The 26660-nt window shown below is 37.4% G+C and overlaps 1 protein-coding gene across 5 annotated transcripts in view; it reads left to right on the top strand.

Annotated features, from left to right (window-relative positions):
- CD163 (CD163 molecule) overlaps positions 1 to 26660 on the top strand; it is a 116852-nt gene that overhangs the window by 70995 nt on the left and 19197 nt on the right. For 2 of the 5 annotated variants that reach the window (XM_054444548.2, XM_054444546.2), the window contains exons 1-6: positions 12601 to 12831; positions 13912 to 13998; positions 15030 to 15353; positions 17302 to 17622; positions 19334 to 19654; positions 21038 to 21358. In XM_054444548.2, the coding sequence (XP_054300523.1) occupies positions 12786 to 12831; positions 13912 to 13998; positions 15030 to 15353; positions 17302 to 17622; positions 19334 to 19654; positions 21038 to 21358 (1420 nt within the window). In that variant the 5' untranslated portion in view covers positions 12601 to 12785. Of the gene's footprint in view, positions 1 to 12568; positions 12832 to 13911; positions 13999 to 15029; positions 15354 to 17301; positions 17623 to 19333; positions 19655 to 21037; positions 21359 to 26660 lie in introns of those variants that run through there. The other 3 variants (XM_054444549.2, XM_054444547.2, XM_054444550.2) reach the window with 3 other exon arrangements.

Below are 26660 nucleotides of genomic sequence, written 5' to 3'. Positions count from 1 at the left end.
GGCACGTGTATTCTCATTGCAATGCCCTATTCCTGAATAAATATCATTTTCTTCTAGAAAGCCTCTGTTTGTTATTTAGGTTGACACACATATCCATTTATTTTTTGTTTCTTCTACTTTTGGATTTCAAGTGGACATAATTGAATCAATGATAATCCTTGGGAAATGGAATATTATTATTTGTACATGTATATACTTTATTTGGCTAGTTAGGCAGTCATTTATTCCAGTAATAATTAAACACTGGTGAGCCCACCTCTACATCCCATCATTTCTACCAAACGTCATTGTCACTAAACACTATATGACCTTTCTATAAGGCATTATTACATCTACTTTTGCCCTTTTGTGAGCTCTCTTTTATACCGTAGCCAGAGTCATTGTTGAAAACAGAAATTTGATTATATCACTACTCTGCTTGCCACCCTTCAGGGTCTTCCTTATTACTCTATGTTCTATTTCCATAAATATTTTTGGGAAAGCAAGACTCCCAGTCATAAATCACTCATTGATCTGTAGAGATAGTCAAGGCAGCAAGTAAAGCATAAGTAGATCATATGAAACAAACTCCTGGAATGGAACTTGATACAAACTTTGTCACAAGGCACAAACAAAACAGAAATCCAATTACTAGAAGCAGGCAAAAAAAATCGGAATACGATGAAATCAAAGCTATTAGTCAATAAGCAGCCCACAATGAATGAATTATATGCAATATGCATATGCCATATTATGCCAATGTGTGCGTTTTGTATGTTCCTTGTAAATGACTGAGTTTCCAAATGCATAGCTTAAATTTGTATTCAACATACTAGAATAATAAAGGGGAAATAATCTGAGATAAGAACAAAATTGAGTTAATTAAATAGCAAAGACTTGGAACCAACCCAAATGTCCAACAATGATAGACTGGATTAAGAAAATGTGGCACATATACACCATGGAATACTATGCAGCCATAAAAAATAATGAGTTCATGTCGTTTGTAGGGACATGGATGAAATTGGAAATCATCATTCTCAGTAAACTATCGCAAGAACAAAAAACCAAACACCGCATATTCTCACTAATAGGTGGGAAGTGAACAATGAGAACACATGGACACAGGAAGGGGAACATCACACTCTGGGGACTGTTGTGGGGTGGGGCGAGGGGGGAGGGATAGCATTGGGAGATATACCTAAAGTATAATAATAATAAATAAAAATAAAAAAAAAAAAGAGAGGAGTCAGGGCTGGTGCGGTGGCTCACGCCTGTAATCCCCGAACTTTAGGAGGCCGAGGCAAGCAGATCACTTGAGGTCAGGAGTTTGAGACCCGCCTGGCAACATGGTGAAACCTCCTCTCTACTAAAAATACAAAAGTTAGCTGGGTGTGGTGGCACACGCCTGTAATCCCAGCTACTCAGAGGCTGAGGCAAGAGAATCACTTGAACCGGGAGGCAGAGGTTGCAGTGAGCCAAGATCATGCCACTGCACTCCACCCTGGGCGACAGAGAGAGACTCTGTCTCAAATAATAATAATAAAAATAAAATAAAGAAATGCAGCCTTAAAAAATGTTTTTTGTATCTTGCAAATTTACCGAGTTCATTTATTAGTTCTAACAGCTTTTTTCTTTTTCTTTTTTTTTTTTTGGTAAAGTCTCTAGAGTTTACTATATGTAAGAAAAAAAGAAAATAATAATAATGTTATTCAGTGCTTGGTTGAACCTAAGAAAAAAAAAGTTGAACTTGAGGTTTCTCAGCATTCTAAAGAGGCTATATATTGGACAAATTAAGAAGAGAGCACACATTCTGTCTTGTTGGGTGGTAGAAAACTGAGTAAGAAAAAGGCATGGGCTTGTTCCAGAATTTACATAATAATACCATACACCTGCAATTTATATGTAGAGATTTTCAACGCAGCAATACAGAAACTTATTTCACTATTAAAAACCTATCTGACTTTGACAAAATTAGTGACTTTATTCCAAAAAGGGACACAATGAGATTACTAACAAGCTTCAAATCTATTCCAAAATTCAGAACAAGTTTCAAAATCTGATACCATTCCCTTTATTTATTCCTCTTCTTTTTCTCATTCCCCATGGATATGCCCACATAAAAATGTCACAGATTTCTGAGTAAATCATCTGCTAACCTCCTGGTCCACTCAACATTTTTGTATCTTCAGCTTCCCCCAAGCCTGGCCCTTTTTGGAGGGTTTGACCTGTACCACAATTGTTGTAAACCTTAAAGATTGAGCTGCTGGTGGACTTCTCTCTTTCTTTTGTCCTCCACCAATAATAGCTCACAAAGATTTTTAAAAACATCTTTATTGAAGCATAGTTAATATACAATAAGCTGCACATATTTAAAGTGTTCAATTAGTTTAGTTTTGACGTATGTGTATACCTGTGAAATTATCAACACAATCAAGACAATGAACATATCAATTACTCCAAAAAACTTCATCATGATTACCCCTCATTGTGATTCTTTCCTTGCACTCCTTCCCATCCATCTCTAAGCAACCACTGCATCTCATCACAGTCGATTAATTTTCACTTTCCAGAATTCTATATAAATAGAATCACGCGGTATAAGATTTGTAAGAATATACTGTCCAACACTGCTATTGAAATTAACCTATTTTCTACTTTTACAGCACCAATAACAATTAGCTTTTAGACTTTATCTTTTGCCATTAACTAGACTTGCACACTTAATCACAACATTTTACAAGAGTAAAATTTCACAGTCTCTTTCACTGTGTCATAAAATACCATAAGAAGGAATCAATTTGGCTTCCCCAATACCAAATCTGTATTAGTTAGGGTCCTTCAGAGAGGCGGATTCAGTAAGATATATATATAGACATTGAGAGACAATTTATTAGGGGAATTGGCTTGCATAATTTTGGTGGCTGAGAAGTCCCGTGATAGGCTTTCTGTAAGCTGAAGACCATGGGATGACTGTAGCATGACTCAGCCCAAGTCCAAAGGCCTCAGCACCAGGGAAGCCCGTGGTGTAACTCTCAGTCTGAGGCCAAAAGTCTTAGCATTCCGGAGCCACTCCAGATGTAAGTGCTGAAGTCGAAAGGCCAGTGAACCTGCAGTTCTGCTGCCCAAAGTAGCACAAGAAAAGTCTGTCCCAGCTCTCAGAGAGACACCAATTTTCCTTCTGTATTTGTTCTCTCTGGATCCCTGATGTAGGCCAGCGCTGAGGGAAGATCTTCCCCACCTAGTCCACTCAGACTCACACACTAATCTTATGCATTATTTTGGATGTGTCTGGAAGCACTCTTACAGACACATGAAAAATAATGCTTTATCAAGTGTCTAGATAGTCCTTAATCCAATCAAGTTGACACCTAAAATTATGTCTATAAATCCACTCCTTGTCAACTTGGCACCCATACTTAATTGCATCTCCTTAAACTATATTTAATTTCCAAATAAAGACAATACCAAGGGAATAGTTCCACCTAACATGTTGTAATCAGCAGAATGCAACTATCCTGTATGCAACCAAAAATATACTGATCTGTTCCCCAGAATTCAACTTTCAGAATTTCAACATTCTGAATTGTAATCTTTGCAATTTTTGATGTTAGGAAATTTTAGATTTCAGAGATGTTGATCTTTAGGGATTTTGAACTTTGGGATTTTAACATTTAGGATTATGGCATTTGTAATTGCATGTTTTGAGATTATAATCAGCACTCCCCCCAACCCCCCAGAAAAGAAACTATACAACATAGACTCCGAGTTTTATAAACAGCAATTTATTTCTTTGTTTTGGAGGCTGGAAGTCCAAGATCAAGATGCTGTCAGATTCAGTGTCTGGTGAGAGTCCACTTCCAGGATTATAGATTACCATTTTTTACCTGTACTTCACACGGCAAAAGGGATGAATCATCTCTCAGGGATCTCTTTCATGAGGGCAATAACCCCATTCATGAAGGCAGAGCCCTCATGACCTAATTATCTCCCAAAGGCCCTACCTACTAATACCTTGGAGGTTAGGATTTCAACATATGAATTTTGAGAAGACACAAACATTTAGACAATAGCACTAAGTAATATTTTGTTTAATTCCAGACATTGTAAACTAAACTTTGCTGAGTTTTAAATTATTTTTATTGCTTTAGATATTCTAACGTTTAGTCTACAGTGCTGTTATATTCTTGGAAACAATTTGATTCTTTGGGTCTTGCCTTTAAAATTTGTTAGGTGGGATCTAATCAGCAAGTAGCTAAGGCTAATCATTTCCCACCACTGTGGTAATACTCATCTGTGAACTTTACCCAATACCCCATGAATTGTGAGTTTTCCATGTGAACAGTCACTTTTCCTGGCCCTGTGTGTAACTCTAATCCTTTCATTATTCTTTCCCCAGGCTCAGGTAATTTGCTCACATGCATGCACTTAACACTACTCAGCTGAATACTCAAAGGGGACTCTACAGATATTCAGCTCTCTCTCCTTGCCTCCTCCCTACTCTCTCTCTCTCTTTCTCTCTCTCTGTCTCTTTCTTCTTGCAAGTTTCTCCTCCGTGAGACTCTTTGCTGTGAATTCTAGCCACCTTAGTCTCCCAGATTCTCAGCTGCTTCTCCCCAACTCTGGGACTCCTCTGATCATTCTCTGGGTTTCCTATTCCATGGTAGCCTGGAAACTATCTCAAGGCAGTAAACTCAGCTTAGCTTCTCATCTCTCATGGATCACTATCTTTGAGATCCAGGCAACAACTCTTCTTGTTGCCTCATTTTCAGTGTCTTGAAAATCATTGTTACACATGTTTGGTTTTGTTTTTAGTTGTTTCAGGTGGGACAGTAAACACACTTCCTGTTTCTTCATTTTGAATAAAAGCAAAAATGTCTTGTTCACCTAGCTTTTTAATTTTGCACCAATCTATTTCTTCCATTTTTCTACTATATCTTTTCAATTGGGCTCTTATTCTATTAGATTTTTGCTATAATATTCACTTTCACTGCATTTAATCTTGCTTTTATTTCCATTTTTACCCTGGCCACCAATCATCCTCAAAGTTGCTACCAAGATGAGATATGTAAAAGACAAAGAAATTTAATACTCATGTTTCAAACTATTTAATGTCATTACTTGCCTACAGCGTAAAATTATAATTCTTTAACATGGTATATAAAACTCCTCTTCATGTAGTCCTTGTTTACCTCAGCAATAATAACAACACTGTCAACAACAACAACAAAATAGGTAATATTGAGCCTAGCATCTGGCAGGGACTGGTAGATGTCTTTTTGAAAAAAAAGCAGTTCCTATCCTGGTATCTTAAGACTAGCAAGTAAGATAAACAATAAATATAAAAATATAATTGGGAGGGGTGGAGCCAAGATGGCCAAATAGGAACAGCTCTGGTCTACAGCTCCCAGCGTGAGTGACGCAGAAGATGGGTGATTTCTGCATTTCCATCTGAGGTACCAGGTACATCTCACTAGGGAGTGCCAGACAGTGAGTGCAGGACAGTGGGTGCAGTGCACCGTGTGCGAGCCAAAGCAGGGTGAGGCATTGTCTCACTAGAGAAGCGCAAGGGGTCAGGGAGTTCCCTTTCCTAGTCAAAGAAAGGGGTGACAGACGGCACCTGGAAAATCGGGTCACTCCCACCCTAATACTGTGCTTTTCCAATGGGCTTAAAAAACGGCACACCAGGAGATTATATCCTGCACCTGGCTCAGAAGATCCTATGCCCACGGAGTCTTGCTGATTGCTAGCACAGCAGTCTGAGATCGAACTGCAAGGTGGCAGCAAGGCTGGGGGAGGGGCGCCTGCCATTGCCCAGGCTTGATTAGGTAAACAAAGCAGCCGGGAAGCTCGAACTGGGTGGAGCCCACCACAGCTCAAGGAGGCCTGCCTGCCTCTGTAGGCTCCACCTCTGGGGGCAGGGCACAGAGAAACAAAAAGACAGCAGTAACCTCTGCAGACTTAAATGTCCCTGTCTGACAGCTTTGAAGAGAGTAGTGGTTCTTCCAGCACGCAGTTGGAGATCTGAGAACATGCAGACTGCCTCCTCAAGTGGGTCCTTGACCCCCAAGCAGCCTAACTGGGAGGCACCTCCCAGTAGGGGCAGACCGACACCTCACACGGCCAGGTACTCCTCTGAGACAAAACTTCCAGAGGAAAGATCAGGCAGCAGCATTTGCAGTTCACCAAGATCTGCTGTTCTACAGCCACCGCTGTTCTACAGCCACCGCTGTTCTGCACCCACCGCTGCTGATACCCAGGCAAACAGCATCTGGAGTGGACCTCTAGCAAACTCCAACAGACCTGCAGCTGAGGGTCCTGTCTGTTAGAAGGAAAACTAACAAACAGAAAGGATATCCACACCAAAAACCCTTCTGTATGTCACCATCATCAAAGACCAAAAGTAGATAAAACCACAAAGATGGGGAAAAAACAGAGCAGAAAAACTGGAAACTCTAAAAATCAGAGGGCCTCTCCTCCTCAAAAGGAACACAGCTCCTCACCAGCAACGGAACAAAGCTAGATGGAGAATGACTTTGACGAGCTGAGAGAAGAACTCTTCAGACGATCGAACTACTCTGAGCTACAGGAGGAAATTCAAACCAATGGCAAAGAAATTAAAAACTGTGAAAAAAAAATTAGACTAATGGATAACTAGAATAACCAATGGAGAGAAGTCCTTAAAGGAGCTTATGGAGCTGAAAGCTAAGGCTCGAGAACTACGTGAAGAATGCAGAAGCCTCAGGAGCCGATGCGATCAACTAGAAGAAAGGGTATCAGTGATGGAAGATGAAATGAATGAAATGAAGCGAGAAGGGAAGTTTAGAGAAAAAAGAATAAAAAGAAACGAACAAAGCCTCCAAGAAATATGGGACTATGGGAAAAGACCAAATCTACGTCTGATTGGTGTACCTGAAAGTGACGAGGAGAATGGAACCAAGTTGGAAAACACTCTGCAGGATATTATCCAGGAGAACTTCCCCAATCTAGCAAGGCAGGCCAACATTCAGATTCAGGAAATACAGAGAACACCACAAAGATACTCCTCGAGAAGAGCAACTCCAAGACACATAATTGTCAGATTCACCAAAGTTGAAATGAAGGAAAAAATGTTAAAGGCAGCCAGAGAGAAAGGTCGGGTAATCCACAAAGGGAAGCCCATCAGACTAACAGCCGATCTCTCGGCAGAAACTCCACAAGCCAGAAGAGAGAGGGGGCCAATATTCAACATTCTTAAAGACAAGAATTTTCAACCCAGAATTTCATATCCAGCCAAACTAAGCTTCATAAGTGAAGGAGAAATAAAATACTTTACAGACAAGCAAATGCTGAGAGATTTTGTCACCACTAGCCTTGCCCTAAAAGAGCTCCTGAAGGAAGCACTAAACATAGAAAGGAACAACTGGTACCAGCCACTGCAAAAACATGCCAAAATGTAAAGACCATCAAGGCTAGGAAGAAACCGCATCAACTAATGAGCAAAATAACCAGCTAACATCAAAATGACAGGACCAAATACACACATACCAATATTAACTTTAAATGTAAATGGACTAAATGCTCCAATTAAAAGACACAGACTGGCAAATGGGGTAAAGAGTCAAGACCCATCAGTGTGCTGTATTCAGAAAACCCATCTCACATGCAGAGACACACATAGGCTCAAAATAAAAGGGTGGAGGAAGATCTACCAAGCAAATGGAAAACAAAAAAAGGCAGGGGTTGCAATCCTACACTCTGATAAAACAGACTTTAAACCAACAAAGATCAAAAGAGACAAAGAAGGCCATTACATAATGGTAAAGGGATCAATTCAACAAGAAGAGCTAACTATCCTAAATATATATGCACCCAATACAGGAGCACCCAGATTCAAAAGCAAGCCCTGAGTGACCTACAAAGAGACTTAGACTCCCACACAATAATAATGGGAGACTTTAACACCCCACTGTCAATATTAGACAGATCAATGAGACAGAAAGTTAACAAGGATACCCAGGAATTGAACTCAGCTCTGCACCAAGCGGACCTAATAGACATCTACAGAACTCTCCACCCCAAATCAACACAATATACATTTTTTTCAGCACCACACCACACCTATTCCAAAATTGACCACATACTTGGAAGTAAAGCACTCCTCAGCAAATGTAAAAGAACAGAAATTATAACAAACTGTCTCTCAGACCACAGTGCAATCAAACTAGAACTCAGAATAAAGAAAATCACTCAAAACTGCTCAACTACATGGAAACTGAACAACCTGCTCCTGAATGACTACTGGGTACATAACAAAATGAAGGCAGAAATAAAGATGTTCTTTGAAACCAACGAGAACAAAGACACGACATACCAGAATCTCTGGGACACATTCAAAGCAGTGTGTAGAGGGAAATTTATAGCACTAAATGCCCACAAGAGAAAGCAGGAAAGATCCAAAATTGACACCCTAACATCACAATTAAAAGAACTAGAAAAGCAAGAGCAAAGACATTCAAAAGCTAGCAGAAGGCAAGAAATAACTAAAATCGACCAGAACTAAAGGAAATAGAGACACAAAAAACCCTTCAAAAAATTAATGAATCCAGGAGCTGGTTTTTTGAAAAGATCAACAAAGTCGATAGACCGCTAGGAAGACTATTAAAGAAGAAAAGAGAGAAGAATCAAATAGACGCAATAAAAACTGATAAAGGGGATATCACCACCAATCTCACTGAAATACAAACTACCGTCAGAGAATACTATAAACACCTCTACGCAAATAAACTAGAAAATCTAGAAGAAATGGATAAATTCCTCGACACATACACTCTCCCAAGACTAAACCAGGAAGAAGTTGAATCTCTGAAAAGACCAATAACAGGATCTGAAATTGTGGCAATAATCAATAGCTTACCAACCAAAAAAAGTCCAGGACCAGATGGATTCACAGCCGAATTCTACCAGAGGTACAAGCAGGAGCTGGTACCATTCCTTCTGAAACTATTCCAATCAATAGAAAAAGAGGGAATCCTCCCTAACTCATTTTATGAGGCCAGCATCATCCTGATACCACAGCCTGGCAGAGACACAACCAAAAAAGAGAATTTTAGACCAATATCCTTGATGAACATTGATGCAAAAATCCTCAATAAAATACTGGCAAACCGAATCCAGCAGCACATCAAAAAGCTTATCCACCATGTTCAAGTGGGCTTCATCCCTGTGATGCAAGTCTGGTTCAACATATGCAAATCAATAAATGTAATCCAGCATATAAACAGAACCAAAGACAAAAACCACATGATTATCTCAATAGATGCAGAAAAGGCCTTTGACAAAATTCAACAACGCTTCATGCTAAAAACTCTCAATGAATTAGGTATTGATGGGATCTCAAAATAATAAGAGCTATCTATGACAAACCCACAGCCAATATCATACTGAATGGGCAAAAACTGGAAGCATTCCCTTTGAAAACTGGCACAAGACAGGGATGCCCTCTCTCACCACTCATATTCAACATAGTGTTGGAAGTTCTGGCCAGGGCAATCAGGCAGGAGAAAGAAATAAAGGGTATTCAATTAGGAAAAGAGGAAGTCAAATTGTCATTGTTTGCAGATGACATGATTGTATATCTAGAAAACCCCAGTGTCTCAGCCCAAAATCTCCTTAAGCTGATAAGCAACTTCAGCAAAGTCTCAGGATACAAAATCAATGTACAAAAATCACAAGCATTCTTATACACCAGTAACAGACAAACAGAGAGCCAAATCATGAGTGAACTCCCATTCACAATTGCTTCAAAGAGAATAAAATACCTAGGAATCCAACTTACAAGGGACATGAAGGACCTCTTCAAGGAGAACTATAAACCACTGCTCAAGGAAATAAAAGAGGATACAAACAAATGGACGAACATTCCATGCTCATGGGTAGGAAGAATCAATATTGTGAAAATGGCCATACTGCCCATGGTAATTTATAGATTCAATGCCATTCCCATCAAGCTACCAATGACTTTCTTCACAGAATTGGAAAAAACTACTTTAAAGTTCATATGGAACCAAAAAAGAGCCCGCATTGCCAAGTCAATCCTAAGCCAAAAGAACAGAGCCGGAGGCATCATGCTACCTGACCTCTAACTATACTACAAGGCAACAGTAACCAAAATAGCATGGTACTGGTACCAAAACAGAGATATAAATCAACAGAACAGAACAGAGCCCTCACAAATAATTCCACATATCTACAACCATCTGATCTTTGACAAACCTGAGAAAAACAAGCAATGGGGAAAGGATTCCCTATTTAATAAATGGTGCTGGGAAAACTGGCTAGTCTTATGTAGAAAGCTGAAACTGGATCCCTTCCTTACACCTCATACAAAAATTAATTCAAGATGGATTAAAGACTTCAATGTTAGACCTAAAACCATAAAAACCCTAGAAGAAAACCTAGGCATTACCATTCAGGACATAGGCTTGGGCAAGGACTTCATGTCTAAAACACCAAAAGCAATGGCAACAAAAGCCAAAATTGACAAATGGGATCTAATTAAACTAAAGAGCTTCTGCACAGCAAAAGAAACTATCTTCAGAGTGAACAGGCAACCGACAGAATGGGAGAAAATTTTTACAATCTACCCATCTGACAAAGGGCTAATATCCAGAATCTACAATGAACTCCAACTAATTTACAAGAAAAAAACAAACAACCCCATCAAAAAGTGGGCAAAGGATATGAACAGACACTTCTCAAAAGAAGACGTTTATGCAGCCAAAAAACACATGAAAAAAAGCTCATCATCACTGGCCATCAGAGAAATGCAAATCAAAACCACGATGAGATACCATCTCACACCAGTTAGAATGACGATCATTAAAAAGTCAGGAAACAACAGGTGCTGGAGAGGATGTGGAGAAATAGGAACACTTTTACACTGTTGGTGGGACTGTAAACTAGTTCAACCATTGTGGAAGTCAGTGTGGCGATTCCTCAGGGATCTAGAACTAGAAATACCATTTGACCCAGCCATCCCATTACTGGGTATATACCCAGAGGACTATAAATCATGCTGCTATAAAGACACATGCACACGTATGTTTATTGTGGCACTATTCACAATAGCAAAGACTTGGAACCAACCCAAATGTCCAACAATGATAGACTGGATTAAGAAAATGTGGCACATATACACCATGGAATACTATGCAACTATAAAAAATGAGGAGTTCATGTCCTTTGTAGGGACATGGATGAAACTGGAAACCATCATTCTCAGCAAACTATCTCAAGGACAAAAAACCAAACACTGCATGTTCTCGCTTATAGGTGAGAATTGAACAATGAGAACACATGGACACAGGAAGGGGAACATCACACTCTGGGGACTGTCTTGGGGTGGGGGAACGGGGGAGGGATAGCATTAGGAGATATACCTAGTTCTAAATGACGAGTTAATGGGTGCAGCACACCAACATGGCACAGGTATACATATGTAACAAACCTGCACATTGTGCACATGTACCCTAAAACTTAAAGTATAATAATAATAAAAGAAAAAATATATATATAATTGACAACCCTCATAAGTACAGGCTATCATGAGTGCATATTTTCTGGGGTCTTTCAGGGTTAGAGTTCTTTCTCCTAGTGAAGGGAGGTTTAACTGAGAAAGTATACATGAGTAAGAGTTATCTTAGAGAAAGGTACTGGTAGGGAGGCAGTAAACACAGAAGGAGCAGTAGGTCTGACATACCATGAGGCAGGGAGAGATTTGGCATGCCCAAGAAATGGAAGAAAACTGGGGTGCCTTTGTTGACTGGGTTCTAGTGAATGTCTCTTTGGAAGGCTGGAGATGCTTTTTAATTCCCCATTTCAGGCCCGTCGCTAACACCTGACAATATGTATGCCATGATGAACTATTAGTAGTTCTTTTGAGCTTATATGTTTTTATATACAAATATTCATTTGTATGTGCTATTTCTTATGCCTTAAACTCCTTTATCATTTGTCCCTTTGGCAATGTTTTTCTCATCTTTTAGGACACAATTTAAGCCTCTCCTCACAGAAAATAGTTTTCTGACTGTTCATTCCTTTCTCTCAGTAGATAGGACTACTTTGTCCATTATTTTTAACCCTGCACTTTAGCTTTATGTTCATTGTCGTTATCATATGTGTTTCTCTTACTTGAGTCTGAGTTATATAGAGCTAAAACCATGTGTTGCTGATTTTTGTTTCACCATTTGTAATATCAGTAATAGTCATGGCTAATTCTCTTGGTGTACTTCATCCCATTAGAAAAGAAATGACAAATGCTGTGTCTCAACAACTTACACAAAATTACTCATTAGACACATTTGGTTATGGAAATAAAATTAAAAGTGGATATAATAAAACGTTATTTAATTATGTTTTGCCTGTTTTGCTTTAGTTTTTTACATAATTTTTCTACATGACAATTAGTAATTTTTTGTGTGTCTTATATGTTTGTCCAAAATGAAGTTCAAAAATGTAAAATATTTAATTCAGCAACAGCAGCAGATGAGTTAGTATTTCCTCTAATTTTTTGAAATCTGTGGGAAGTGTTTCCCAATTTCCTTTGGTTGTTTCATGTTCTATATTCAAGAAAACATGAGTATGAAATGGAACCTCAGCTCTTTCAATGACTTCCCTTTTTGGGTTGACTCCGCCTCCATATGTAGCCTTTTCATTTTCATGAAAGTGAAGTGATTTTTAGGATTCTTAGTTGTTTTCTTTAGAAGAACATTTCTAGAGAATAATACAAGAAGATTTAGGAATCATTGAAGTTATAAACCTTTGGAATGAGCAAACTCAGAATGGTGCTACTTGAAGACTCTGGATTTGCTGGTAAAAGCTTCTCATTTATTTTACATTTCCCCTTTAATGGGGTGTATAATTATTATGACAGTCAATGGATGTGATTTAAAAGTGATTGGCATCAGGAGAGTAAGGAGTGGAAAAAGGACATAGGCTTATATGGCAGCACCTTTGATCTGCCATAGACTCAAAATTGAAGATGTGATATAGGAATCAGAGTTGGCATTAATTTTGTAAAACTGCTGAGGTGAAATTAAGTCAGGAACTAAAGTTAACTGAAATGTATTGAGTATGAAAAAATAGTTGTTAGAAAAGATAGAATATGCAGAAAGGAATATTGATAGAGAGTTAATTACATAAAGAAGGTTATCTACTCTGATAAGTGAGTTATCTATTTCAAGACTTATTTGGACATGTTAAAATCATTTAGCATTTTTAGTTTTAAATTAGTGTTGGGTTAGAGTAACGAGAAGATATGAAAGTAATAACAGCATTAAAGAGTGTATTATGTGATAATGATACAGGTAGAGATGACAAGATTTAATATTTGAGTTTTTCAGATATGAATATCATCACTTAGGTATTGTTCTGCTAGCTACTATTTGGCAAGCATCAAGCCAGGTACTGGTGAAATTATGGTGAACATGATAGATATAATTCATTTACTCATGGAACTTATCCTCTATCAGTGCAGCTAGGTAGTCTTAAAGATGGGGGCATCTGTGATTGAATATCGAGGTGGTTAGGGAATAGAGAAATCTCAGGATACCTTCCCAGTGCCTGCTGGGGGAATTGTCCACTACTAAGTTTCATTGATGTTGTTTCCATTTTCCGGGTTTTAAGGGTTGCCCTTGCAATTCTCGTTTCCACCACCAACCTTCTTCTAATCTGTCACCTCTAGGTTGCCTATAAACATGAACATTTTCAAAGCTATTTCACTGAAACTATATGAGCCTGGGTATGAATGTTTCCTGCCTGCCTTGCAATTTAGAAGGAAGAGTTTTCTGTCTTGGTTTGAGCTTCTTTGTTAATTAACCTCTGAAACCATCTATCTTCTCCAAAGTCTCTTTTTGGGAAGATGCTACTTTTGCCCTCTTTTCTTTTTCACAGACTTCAGAAGACATTTTGTCAACTTGAGTCCCTTCACCATTGCTGTGGTCTTACTTCTCAGTGCCTGTTTTGTCACCAGTTCTCTTGGTGAGTACTTTGTCAAATTTACTTACAGCCTTAGCGCACTCTGACAAGAACAGTTAAAAGGCAAACAATTTTTCTGAAGGCCGAGTAGCATCTAAAAACTAGGTGACATGCTCCATGTATTCAAAGGATCAGATATTATTAAAAGCACACAATAAAAATCTAACCATGCAACACCAAAATATTAGCATGGTTCCTCACCAAATGAAATAAACTCACAGGAGAGAAATGAATTTTACTTAAAGATTAGAAATAATGCTGAACTGAAAAATAGGAAAGAATACAAAGGAGGAGAAACTTCAGAATCATTAGAACAAAAGTGAATTTGGGAAACACATTAGTAAATTCAAATGCCAAAATTTATCTAAAAATGTATTGAGAGATGCCAAGTTGGTGGGACCAGATTCCTAAATAAAGCTAAAATAATGCCAAGGAGGCAACTGAGATCATCTATCATCTGGGGGTGGGAAGAGAGTACAAAGAGGTTTATTTTATGGTAGAAAATAGCAGAAAAATCTCCATTTTAATTTTTATTTCGGTAGATAAGTTTCAGTCTAGCATTTTTAAGATTTATGCTATTTTACATATATGTATGAAATAAGGATTAAATTTCTTACAACTAGTCTTTTCATCTTCATAAATTCTCTATCAGCTTTCTTTCTATCGACCTTAGGATTTTGGAGAAATGTAAAAAGTTCATCCCCATAACTTTTTGTAGCATCTTATTTAACTCGAAAACGCTTCACGGAAATTATATAAATTGCCACTATTAAGGCTATCCAGCCATAAAATAAAGCTATTAAACACTATTGTGTTACTTACCTTTACTGGTTATATAGCACTGCTTAATTTGAAACCAGTGATACTGATACTTATATTTGAATGACTGTGAAATAACATTCTTCTTTTTTACCATGGATAGGACTAGGATGTTCTCAAATCTGAGTTTGAAGGATAAATAAGTAATGTAAAAAATAATTTTCTACTTGCTCTTTGCGACCTTGGCCAATTACTGTCTTAATCCATTGTTGCAGGAGGAACAGACAAGGAGCTGAGGCTAGTGGATGGTGAAAACAAGTGTAGTGGGAGAGTGGAAGTGAAAGTCCAGGAGGAGTGGGGAACGGTGTGTAATAATGGCTGGAGCATGGAAGCAGTCTCTGTGATTTGTAACCAGCTGGGATGTCCAACTGCTATCAAAGCCACTGGATGGGCTAATTCCAGTGCAGGTTCTGGACGTATTTGGATGGATCATGTTTCTTGTCGTGGGAATGAGTCAGCTCTTTGGGACTGCAAACATGATGGATGGGGAAAGCATAGTAACTGTACTCACCAACAAGATGCTGGAGTGACCTGCTCAGGTAAGATTTGCATTAGTCAAAGCCTCAACACAAAATCCTTGGTGGGAAAAAAATATGTAGATGGGTTAAAACCTAGAATAAGCCACTTTCCTGTAAGCAATCTAGTTCATGTATAAAAGTACTCCATCCATTGCTAGAAAACCACAAAACACAAGGTCATTTTTTTTGAATAAAAAAAATTCTGAACAGTGTGATTAATGAGGAAGTGACTGGCTTCAATTTTATACATGATCTTAGCTAAAAAGCCAAGAAGTGGTGGTTGAAATTTTATATGCAGTAAGCTTACTGTAACCTACTATTCCTATATCATAAAAATATCATGACATCTAAGTTATTTCCTTGTTCTTTCCCAGTGACTTGTTTTGAAATGTTAACCCACAAATTATTACCATTTCGTCCATTAACTGATAATCAACTTAGTGAATCAAAAAACAACTATTTCTAGCATTAATACATCATTTCTTGTTGTAGGAAGGATTCTTTGAAAGTATAATTGCTTGACCAGTATGCAATGCTAGTCATTTCATTTACATTGTGGTTTTAATTTGCAGAACATCTCCATATGTTTTATTGCAATTGACCCCACAATAACTGAGAAAGTCATGTGTCAGGCCTTTCTGCTGACAAATCCCAAGGGCACATTTCTGATCCAACTCAGATTCCTGGGATCCCCATTTCTCTTTGTTTGTTTCATTCCTTTTTTTTTTTTTTTTTGGGACGAAGTGTTGCTCTTGTCCCCCAGGCTGGAGTGCGATGGCGCTATCTCGGCTCACTGCAACCTCCACCTCCCGGGTTCAAGCAATTCTCCTGCCTCAGCCTCCTGAGTATCTGGGATTATAGGCACCTGCCACCACACCCGGCTAATTTTTGTATTTTTAGTAGAGACGGGGTTTCACCATATTGGCCAGGCTGGTCTCGAACTCCTGAGCTCAGGTGATCCACCTGCCTCGGCCTCCCAACATCCTGGGATTACAGGTGTGAGCCACCGTGACTGGCCTGTTTCATTAATTTTTATACAATCCTCTCACCTCCCAGCCTCTCTCTCTCCCATAGGACTGACTATAGAAAGGACTTATCTCTGTCCAGGCATCATGATGTGATAAGAGAAACACACAGTAGCATCTAGAAAAATGCTGAAATAAATTTTCACATAGCTAATATCCTATGATTTTGTGCAAGTTGTCAAATCTCTCTAAACTTCAGTTTCTGAGGACTCGATATAATACATGTAAAACTACTGGTACACTGTTTGGTATGTAACAGGTGCTGAGCATGAAGAACTCATGGCTCAGTTCTCTTGGTGACTCAGTTCTCTTCCTTCTTTCTCCTCTTCCTCTTCCTCTTCCTTCTCCTCGTTCTCCTCCTTCTTTCCTCTTATTTTTAACCACTATGGCAGGTGTGAAATGGGAAATAACAAAAGTAACATCTACTGCAAAGTTTAAAATTATCACAAATTTTAGCAGGCTCTTATCATAATTATTGCTGTGTATAGAACTGGCTGTTTAGCTAAAACAGTGTAGTACTTTTAGCTCTTTTTTTCTGTTGTTTTATAACTACCAGTGGAGTTAATCAATTTGCTTTTTGAAATTTATACACTTAAAGTTTTAACCAGAGTCTAATTTAAATAACTTGAGTCGAATTTATCTATTTCTATATAAAAAGAGTATTTACATCTGTCCTAGTAATAGGTGGAAACAAAACAAAACAGAAAGTTTAAAAACTTTAACCTGTAAACATTTTCCTTTATAAGTAGATATAGATAAAAATCCTAATTGCTTCCTAGATTTTAACATATTAAAATTCTCCACTGTGTGGAGCTGGGCAACATCCAAAATCAGGCACCATTTTAAGGACAACATAAAATCCCAAGTGTCCAGAGGAAACTTATTTTCTGAAATCACTTCTAAATGAATGTAACTTCTGAACTCTGGTCTTTTGTCTGCTCCAGATGGATCCAATTTGGAAATGAGGCTGACGAATGGAGGGAATATGTGTTCCGGAAGAATAGAGATCAAATTCCAAGGACTGTGGGGAACAGTGTGTGATGATAACTTCAACATAGATCATGCATCTGTCGTTTGTAAACAACTTGAATGTGGAAGTGCTGTCAGTTTCTCTGGTTCATCTAATTTTGGAGAAGGCTCTGGACCAATCTGGTTTGATGATCTTATATGCAACGGAAATGAGTCAGCTCTCTGGAACTGCAAACATCAAGGATGGGGAAAGCATAACTGTGATCATGCTGAGGATGCTGGAGTGATTTGCTCAAGTAAGGACTGATCTTGGCTCATTCTTTTCTCCAGGAGAGGACAAAAGAAAGGGGTAATAAATCTTAAGAGCCTGAACTCTTAAGAACATAATGAAGTCTGCTTCTTTTGTCACCACATTTTAGCCTAACTTCAGGTTCCAGTTCTGATACCTGTGGATTTTTTACCTTAACTGAAATTAGGAGAAATAGGTTAGGGAAGAAGGGTGCATAGTGAAACTGAGATTCAGGTCATAAGAAAAGAAGAAAGTGTTTAGGAAAAGCCCATATGGAAAAGGAGAGACCGAAAAGAAAAAGAGGGGAAAAAGGAAGGAAAGAAGGGCTTTACTAGGAAATTTTGCACTATGAAGTTTTAAGACCAAACCACTCCAGTTATCATCTAATCCACAAAAGCCTCCTCATTAGCCTCATTAACCCACTCCTTCCCAAATCATTTTTCAAATTCACAGAATCAAATCACTTTTTAAAAATCAATATTGGCTTCCCATTAAAACTTTATTTATACTAGACATGCATTGTATCTGTCTAGAGACTTTGACGTTGTATACTCAGACTGGGGGCAGGGACAATGGTTTGTGTGTGCAGAGATACCGCTCTTCGTTTTTCTATTGAATTCTTAGTATAAAAGGAGATTGAGTGTGTCTTGAACCCCAGGGAACTCTTAGGAAAATAAGAGTAAAAAATCTATCTTCACCAGGTCCCTTTCTCTCTCTCTCTCTCTCTCTGTGTGTAAATAAAGGAACTTCCATTCAAACTCGTTTAAAAAGAAGAGAATACTGGCTCACAAAACTGGGAAATTCAGAGGGTATAGTTAGCCTCATACATGGTTGGATTCAGGTTCTTGAACAATGTCATCTGGGTTCTATCTCTTTCTGCATGTCTTGAACAGGCTTTTTCTTGTTGAACAATGTCATCAGCTATAGCCTGAACCATAATGAATGGAACTCCTACAAGAAAGATAGATTTTGTTAGCTTAAGAATGTGAAGAATTTGGAGTAGAAAAAACACAGACTGTACCTTTCATTCTCTTTTACCCATCAAAATTTCTCTAGGCCCCCAGTTAGCACATGCTGAGGAATCACAACAAATAACATTGTGGGAATGAAAATGGAAACCGCCAGAGGAAAAAACCAGTTTAATTTATTACAGAATATTCTTCAGAATCAACGTCTGTACTTTGAAGAATATTGATTTGGGGAAGGTGAAAATTGTAGTACTGAAGCCTCCTTTCTCTTTGCTCTGCTTTTAAACTAAGGAAGTGGTCACAACAGGTTCAGGTATACAACACAGGCTAGGTAGTATCAATGGAGAATGCAGTCAGAGGCAAAAGGGATTGCTGAGTATGGAGGCAAACTGAAGGATGAGGGTGTCACCTAAACACATGCAAATATATTTTAACCAGAAAAAGTAAACAGTTCTAATAAGAACTCTGTGGTGGTCAAATAGCAGGTCTCTAGATAAAATTCAGTCCCTGGATCTCCTGTTAGAAACACTTCCTGTAGTATATGCTGTCTATACCAAGATGTCCCATCTTCTTGCCTGATCCACTCCTCCTTCCATCTTGAATGATTTCCAGTGGTAGTACAGTACATCACAGTTTCCTCTGTCTCCACTTATATCTCTCCCTTTTTTCTTAACTCATCTCAGGTATAGCTATTTATAGTCTCATGTTCTTGCTTCCTTATCGCAGACCTGTTGTGTGTCTCTGTTACAGAGGGAGCAGATCTGAGCCTGAGACTGGTGGATGGAGTCACTGAATGTTCAGGAAGATTAGAAGTGAGATTCCAAGGAGAATGGGGGACAATATGTGATGACGGCTGGGACAGTTATGATGCTGCTGTGGCATGCAAGCAACTGGGATGTCCAACTACCGTCACCGCCATTGGTCGAGTTAATGCCAGTGAGGGATTTGGACACATCTGGCTTGACAGTGTTTCTTGCCAGGGACATGAACCTGCTGTCTGGCAATGTAAACACCATGAATGGGGAAAGCATTATTGCAATCACAATGAAGATGCTGGCGTGACATGTTCTGGTAAGTTAAAACCAAACCAAAACTGAAACACTAAACAAAAAGCAGAAACAGAAAGTCCTGTGCTCCTTAGGAGTAGGAATGTGCTCCTTAAGAAGTAGAAATGCCTAGTAAATTCCTTGCTGGGAATTCCTTTATACTTGTAATCTTTGACACGTTCTTTATTCAACTAGTTTGGAAGGTTGTCTGATGGCATTCACTGTAATAATTACTCAGACTGCTTTTATGGAGCACACTTCAAACTCAGAATCTACCTGGAGCTCAGAGAGATAAAATTTCCTAGGAATCTGTTTTTAAAATTTTTTAATTTACTTATTTTTTTACTTTAAGTTCTGGGATAGATGTGTTGAATGTGCAGGTTTGTTACATGGGTAAACATGTTCCATGGTGGTCTGCTTCACGTATCAACCTGTCATCTAGGTTTTAACCCCCCATGCATTAGGTATTTGTCTTAATGCTCTCCCTCCCCTTTCCCCTTACCCGCTGACAGGCCCCAGTGTGTGATGTTCCCCTCCCTGTGTCCATGTGTTCTCATTGTTCAACCCCTAGTTATGAGTCAGAACATGCGGTGTTTGGTTTTCTGTTCTTGTGTTAATTTGCTGAGGATGATGGTTTCTAGCTTCATCTGTGTCCCTTCAAAGGACATAAACTCATTCTTTTCTAAGGCTTCATAGTATTCCATGGTGTATATGTACCACATTTTCTTTATCCAGTCTATTATTGATGGGCATTTGGGTTGGTTCCAAGTCTTTGCTATTGTAAATAGTGCTGCAGTAAACATACATGTGCATGTGTCTTTATAGAAGAATGATTTATAATCCTTTGGGTATATACCCAGTAATGGGATTGCTGGGTCAAATGGTATTTCTAGTTCTAGATCCTTGAGGAATCACCACATTGTCTTCCATAATGGTTGAACTAATTTACACTCCCACCAACAATGTAAAAGCTTTCCTATTTCTCCACATCCTTGTCAACGTCTGTTGTTTCCAGACTTTTTAACGATTGCCATTCTAATGAGATGGTATCTCATTGTGGTTTTGATTTGCATTTCTCTAATGACCAGTGATGATAAGCTATTTTTCATATGTTTGTTGTCCGCATAAAAGCCTTCTTTTCATATCCTTCGCCCACTTTTTGAGGAATCTCTTTTAAAGCTGAATTGCTCATATCTTTCTGCCATTGACAATTTTTATCAACCCTTGAAACTACAGTCCCATTTCTAACAAAAATTTATGGTCTATATTATTGTTTCTTAAAAAGTCAGGAAATAAGTAAGCTATAATTTCCAGTGTATCAGTATCAGAGAAGAAAAAAGACAAAAAAAATCCTCTGGAAGCTAACCTCCATATGTATCGATGGTTTAAGTTTATGTTTCTTTTGCAGATGGATCAGATCTGGAGCTAAGACTTAGAGGTGGAGGCAGCCGCTGTGCTGGGACAGTTGAGGTGGAGATTCAGAGACTGTTAGGGAAGGTGTGTGACAGAGGCTGGGGACTGAAAGAAGCTGATGTGGTTTGCAGGCAGCTGGGATGTGGATCTGCACTCAAAACATCCTATCAAGTGTACTCCAAAATCCAGGCAACAAACACATGGCTGTTTCTAAGTAGCTGTAACGGAAATGAAACTTCTCTTTGGGACTGCAAGAACTGGCAATGGGGTGGACTTACCTGTGATCACTATGAAGAAGCCAAAATTACCTGCTCAGGTATGACTTCCAGTCAACTTGTTAAGAAGAAGGGTGTAAATTTCCAGTACTACCTTTGAAATTGAAAAGAAACGTTCGTCCTTATGACTAGATCACTCTCAAGAAACCAGAAAATATCTACACAGATTCTACTGGGAGAGTCAGATAAGTTTACAATTCATGTTGCACTTTAGATAGAAGTGTTTGGGTTTTGCTCACTTTGGTTTTTGAGTAATTTTTAGATCAATAGAGGTATAAGAGATTAAGGAGGATTAAAATTTAAAAAATAGAATTCAGTATTTCTTTCACAGGATGTCACCAAAAGATTTAAAAAATAACCATGTTAGATAAACTGACATAACCTTCAGCTCCCTCTATTGTACTGTGAAAGAATTTTCTTTTTTTTTTGAAAACCTGTGAATATTTCACTGCAACCTCTTTAAAAAGCTCAAAATGAGTTGTAAACTGGTTAGGTTTGTGGATAATCTTTAGTATTTTATGCTAATTATATTTATACAAATGCTAACTTTGTTGAAAAGTGATGCTTTTTTAATAACTCTAAAGTAAATGTAACTTTTACTCATGCAACAAAAAGGCTTTAGAAAACACAGTGTACAAGAAAACCATTAAACATGTAGAGACCTCACAGAGTGGAAACTTGTACGTGCTGCATGTCCTCTAACCAACAATGTGGCTCCAGATACCTCCCAACCTAGGCATGCAGTGAGGGGCATTTCCCTGATGTTACAAACGGTGCTTACCTCTAGTTAAGTGGAAATTATCCTCCAATTGAAAAAAGGCAATCATTTAAGATATAAATTTGAATTACTATGTTACTTTTAAAAAAATATTCTGGACCAGGCAATATAATCACATGGTTTAAACTTCAAAATAAAAAAGTGTAAACTCTTCCCCCACTACTATCCAATTCTTTTCCTCACAGACAACTTATGTGGTTGGAATAGTTATATATTATTTGAGATATTTCATGTAAATACAAGAAAATACAAACAAATCTATATGTAGCTATCATTTGCTTTCATTATCCAAATGGTGGCATGTTGTATAAATTGTTTTGTACCTTAAGTATTCACTTAGTAAAATTTCTTGATCAAATTTCACATCAGTATTTAAAGAGCTGTCTGAAATTACTTCCATATCTATAACATTTCTTATAATTTATTACCATGTGTATTCATTTATTCTTTTAATTTCTTTTACCTGACAAGATTAGCCATTCTTTTACCTAATTTTTTAAAAAAAATCATTGTTTGGATTTTAAAAAATTAATGTTACTTTTATTTCCTTTCTAATTCATTAAAATTTACTTTTCTTTCTAATAATTCTCTTCAGATTTCCTAAAGTTTGATTTCTTTTTGGCCCCTAACTTCTTGAGTTGAATCTTAAGTTTTATTTCTTCTGATTTACTAATATAAATATTTTAGGTTATAGATTTTCCTTCTAAATTTATAATGGTTTGTATATTTTCTTATTAATTGTATTTTACATTGATTAGCATTAAGTTCTGCTGTATCTAAAAGAGAAACAAATAATAGTGACTGAAGAAAGACAGTGTTTACTTTTTCTCATTTAAAATTAGTCAAATAGGTAAGCAGTTTAAGGCTGTTTTGGTGTCTCTGTTGTCACCAAGAAACATCCAGAATAGATTTGCTGCATTAAGTATCAAATCCTACCGGACAGGAAGGATGAGCCACCCTGCAGCTCAGTGAGTTCCTTGGAAAGCCAATCTGGTAGACGAAGTGCTGGCCTCTGAGAAGGTGTCTTCTGTCCACTGTCCTTCATGGGCCTCAGTGTTGCTCTCAGGGCAGTTCTTCCTGGCACATTATTCTTCACAGTTACATCCAAGTTTGGTTTGGAGAGTATCTCTATCTAAGGACAGCACACCTTTCACAACCCACTTTCTGCTAATATTGGTTTAGGGACCTTTGGATTAAAGATTGACTAATCAAGGGCTGATGTCAGCTGCCCTCAAATTCAACAAAAAAGTTCTTTCCAAGGTTACTAAGCTTCTAGTCTACTTGCTTTATAACCCAATGCCATCTGAAAGCAACTGTAGTCCAAGAGCATATAAATATACTTTGATCTATGCTGTGACCAGCCCTTCTCTTTAATTATTGACCACTGCCTTAAGGCCATTTGAAACTGTGGGTTTGGGAGGAAGGACAAGACCTAAATTCCGTCTTTGCTGGTAGACTCATTGCCTTTGTATCTGGAGTATCAATTTTATCTTCTGACAAGGCTACAGTTTTGCCACCACCTCAGTTTGGGGGGACAGGATACTTAGAGTTTTTCTTCAATTCTTCAATTCCAAATTATAGGACTCTTGATTAACAATATACAACACCTGCAGGCAGACCATACCTCCTTATAAAACTGATATTTCTCCTTCCATTTCTGCTTGCATTCTGACTGCTTGTAGTCTGAATTCATCTTTCTTGTAAATGCTAAAAGTGGCAAGGAGAATCCACGTCATGCAAATATTCTGATTTTTTTGTAGTTTTGTTTCTTGTACTTTGCCCAATAAATTCTGCATATTTTAAGCATCAGTGAGCACATGGTTTTCTTTTCAAAGTGAGGCTTACCCAAATATTTTACCATGTGTAAGACTCATTGGGTTTTTAGCCTCTCATACCTGAGTCATTAATGCATTCTGCCCATCAACTCCATTCAACTACACCCATATTTTAGATTGCATTACTAGAATACCTTACTTATGGTAACATGTTCTAAATTATTCACGATTCTATTCAGATGTGTATAATAGAAATCATGAATAACATAAATTTGCAGCTTAAGATGGGCTCTATACTTCACAGAGCGTATTTTTGTTTGCTATTTGCCATGTGCACTTTTTGTTTCCTTTTACAAACTCTTTTGTTATATTTCTGTAGGTTTTGGAAGTTCTTCTACTTATGTTGGGGGCCTCGGTTTTTAGCTTTTTACATGTTTTGTTAGTAATATAGTTTGTACTTTTGTTTCTTGATTACTTGATACTTTCAATGATGACATACTGTCTCTGTCAATGATGACATGCTGTCTCTTTCAATAATGGGCATGCTGTCTCTGTGCCTGCCAGATTCAAGCTACGAATTTGATCATCTTTAAATTCTTTAACTTTTATATAGCACAGGGCTATATAGCTGAAAAGAACCAGAAGAATTCAACTAAGCAGGAGAATTGGAAACAATTGAAGATAAATTGTTGACAGAAAAAGGTCTAGGAAATTTTGGTCACAAAATTACTTTGACTCTCAGACATTTTGTTTGTGATGTCTGTGTATGTACTGTAGAGGACATCTGACCTTAAGAAACAGTTCATTTGAGCTATGCTGTATTTTTTTTTAATTCAATATATTTTATTAGTTTATTTACTGTTATATAAACCTTGGAAATAAATGACTCTGTGAAATTAGTGCTAAAATAAGTCTTGGCATTTCCTAGAAATCAATTAACACTGTCCACAGGTAGTGGTAACAGGATAGGTAAAATATGACAAACTCTTATGTTCATAGATCTATGGGAGGATGCAGAAAACATGTATAACAATATTCTCAGGAAAATCACCATTCTGTGGCTGCCTCTGTGGCCGCCTCAGCAAATCATGTGTGGTTGGATATAAGAAAGTACAGCCTATTTCTGGGATTTACAGAGATAAGAAAAGGGAAAATAGGAAATTTTAAAATGTCACAACTCATTTTATTAATGATTATGACTCAGCTTTATTATTTTAGATAGTAATGCATTTCATGTTTGAATATCACAAAGAAAACTTTTCTGAAGTGATTTTCTTGAGAATATTGCTATGCTGTATTTTAACTTAGGATGGAGAAATAATTCTGAGATTATGATGATCTATACTTCTTCAGAGTCTGAAAAGCCTTAAATGTTGAAAATACATTAATGCTTCTTTAAATCATAATTGTATATTTTATTTATCACTAAAGGAAGTAATTCTAGTTAATTATGTCTCTAATTATGTTAAAGCTCTTTGTAGATCTATTCATTTTTCTAGAGAAAGAAAGAAAAACAGATTCAGTTACTTATGCCAGGGGAAAACTGAAGTTGTTGATCAATGGCGCTAAATCCAGGTGCAAAAATTTACTTAATGGCTTTTATGTAAAAACACAGTCAGAGACTTAGCAGAAAAAATCCGTTAAAGGGATAAATTTCCAATATTCTATCCATGTCTAAAGAATAATGATGTAAGCAAAGCGATCCATAGGATAGATCAACATGTTACTAGCAGATTCACGAAATAAAGGCTGAGGATGGAGTCTCCAAGTCACTTTCTGAGTGGGAGAATTTGTCCTCTGCCCTGACTCAAATATGTTAGGACAAAGAAAACAAGTGGATACTTATAGAAGGGACTTTTTCTCAATTGCTTAATGAGTTTTCACAATGGAAAAGAAAATATTTTTGTTTGTTTGTTTGTTTTTCACTGGTTTTCTTTTGGTTTATTTTGTTCAAGATGGATCCAAATGAAAGAGTAAGAAGTTACAAGAAACCAGAATTTGGCTTGATCTAGGAGACTGCCTTTACTTAAAGATTTAGGGCTGTCCAAAAGAGGTTGGGATCATATGAATACTAGTTAATGATATCTTAGAGAAATTTCATGCTTGAATAGAGATTCAAAAAGAAGAAGTGAAAGACCATCCCACTCAAGGGTCATTAATTATTTGTATTGTAGAGGTGTTATTTGCTTTAAACTTTGAGCTATGTTTAGAAAGCAACATGTTTTTCATCTCAAATTTGGATAGGAATTTGCTTTGTGCAGATTTAATGGATAATGGGTGAAATTTTGACATGTTGATGTATTCTGTATTGCTGTAGTACAGAATATGGTCATATTTGAAACATTTTCTAAGACATTTTAGTATCAAGTGAAAGGTTTATGAGAGATGAAAGAAAATCAGAGTATGCAGATTGGCAAGGGCTGATGGTGTATCTATATCATCGTGATAGTAACATCAAGAGATTACAAAAATTGTTGATATTTGATAGCAGATATTTATAAAGGACTTAAGACCTTCAGAAGGTCTAATTTTCAACTGCATTTTATTTATCTCTTTTAAAGAACAAGTTAAGAAAATAGTTTGTATCTCTTAAGTACTTTATATTGCCTCTGAGTATTTTCAAAGAAACTCACTTATCTTGATGATTGTGTTTCTTAACTTGACAAAGAGCATCTTCATAATATAAATTCCATTTATTATTTCTGGTGTGTTTTTTCTTTAGATTTTAAATTTCAGCTACAGTAAGTTACTTATAATTCTTCAATGACACCATGCTATTTCATGACCATA

This window comes from Pongo pygmaeus, chromosome 10, assembly GCF_028885625.2.
Source record: "Pongo pygmaeus isolate AG05252 chromosome 10, NHGRI_mPonPyg2-v2.0_pri, whole genome shotgun sequence".
Classification (NCBI taxonomy): domain Eukaryota; kingdom Metazoa; phylum Chordata; class Mammalia; order Primates; family Hominidae; genus Pongo; species Pongo pygmaeus.
The sequence above is the reverse complement of the archived record's forward strand: the minus strand, read 5'-3'. Positions and strand labels throughout refer to the sequence as shown.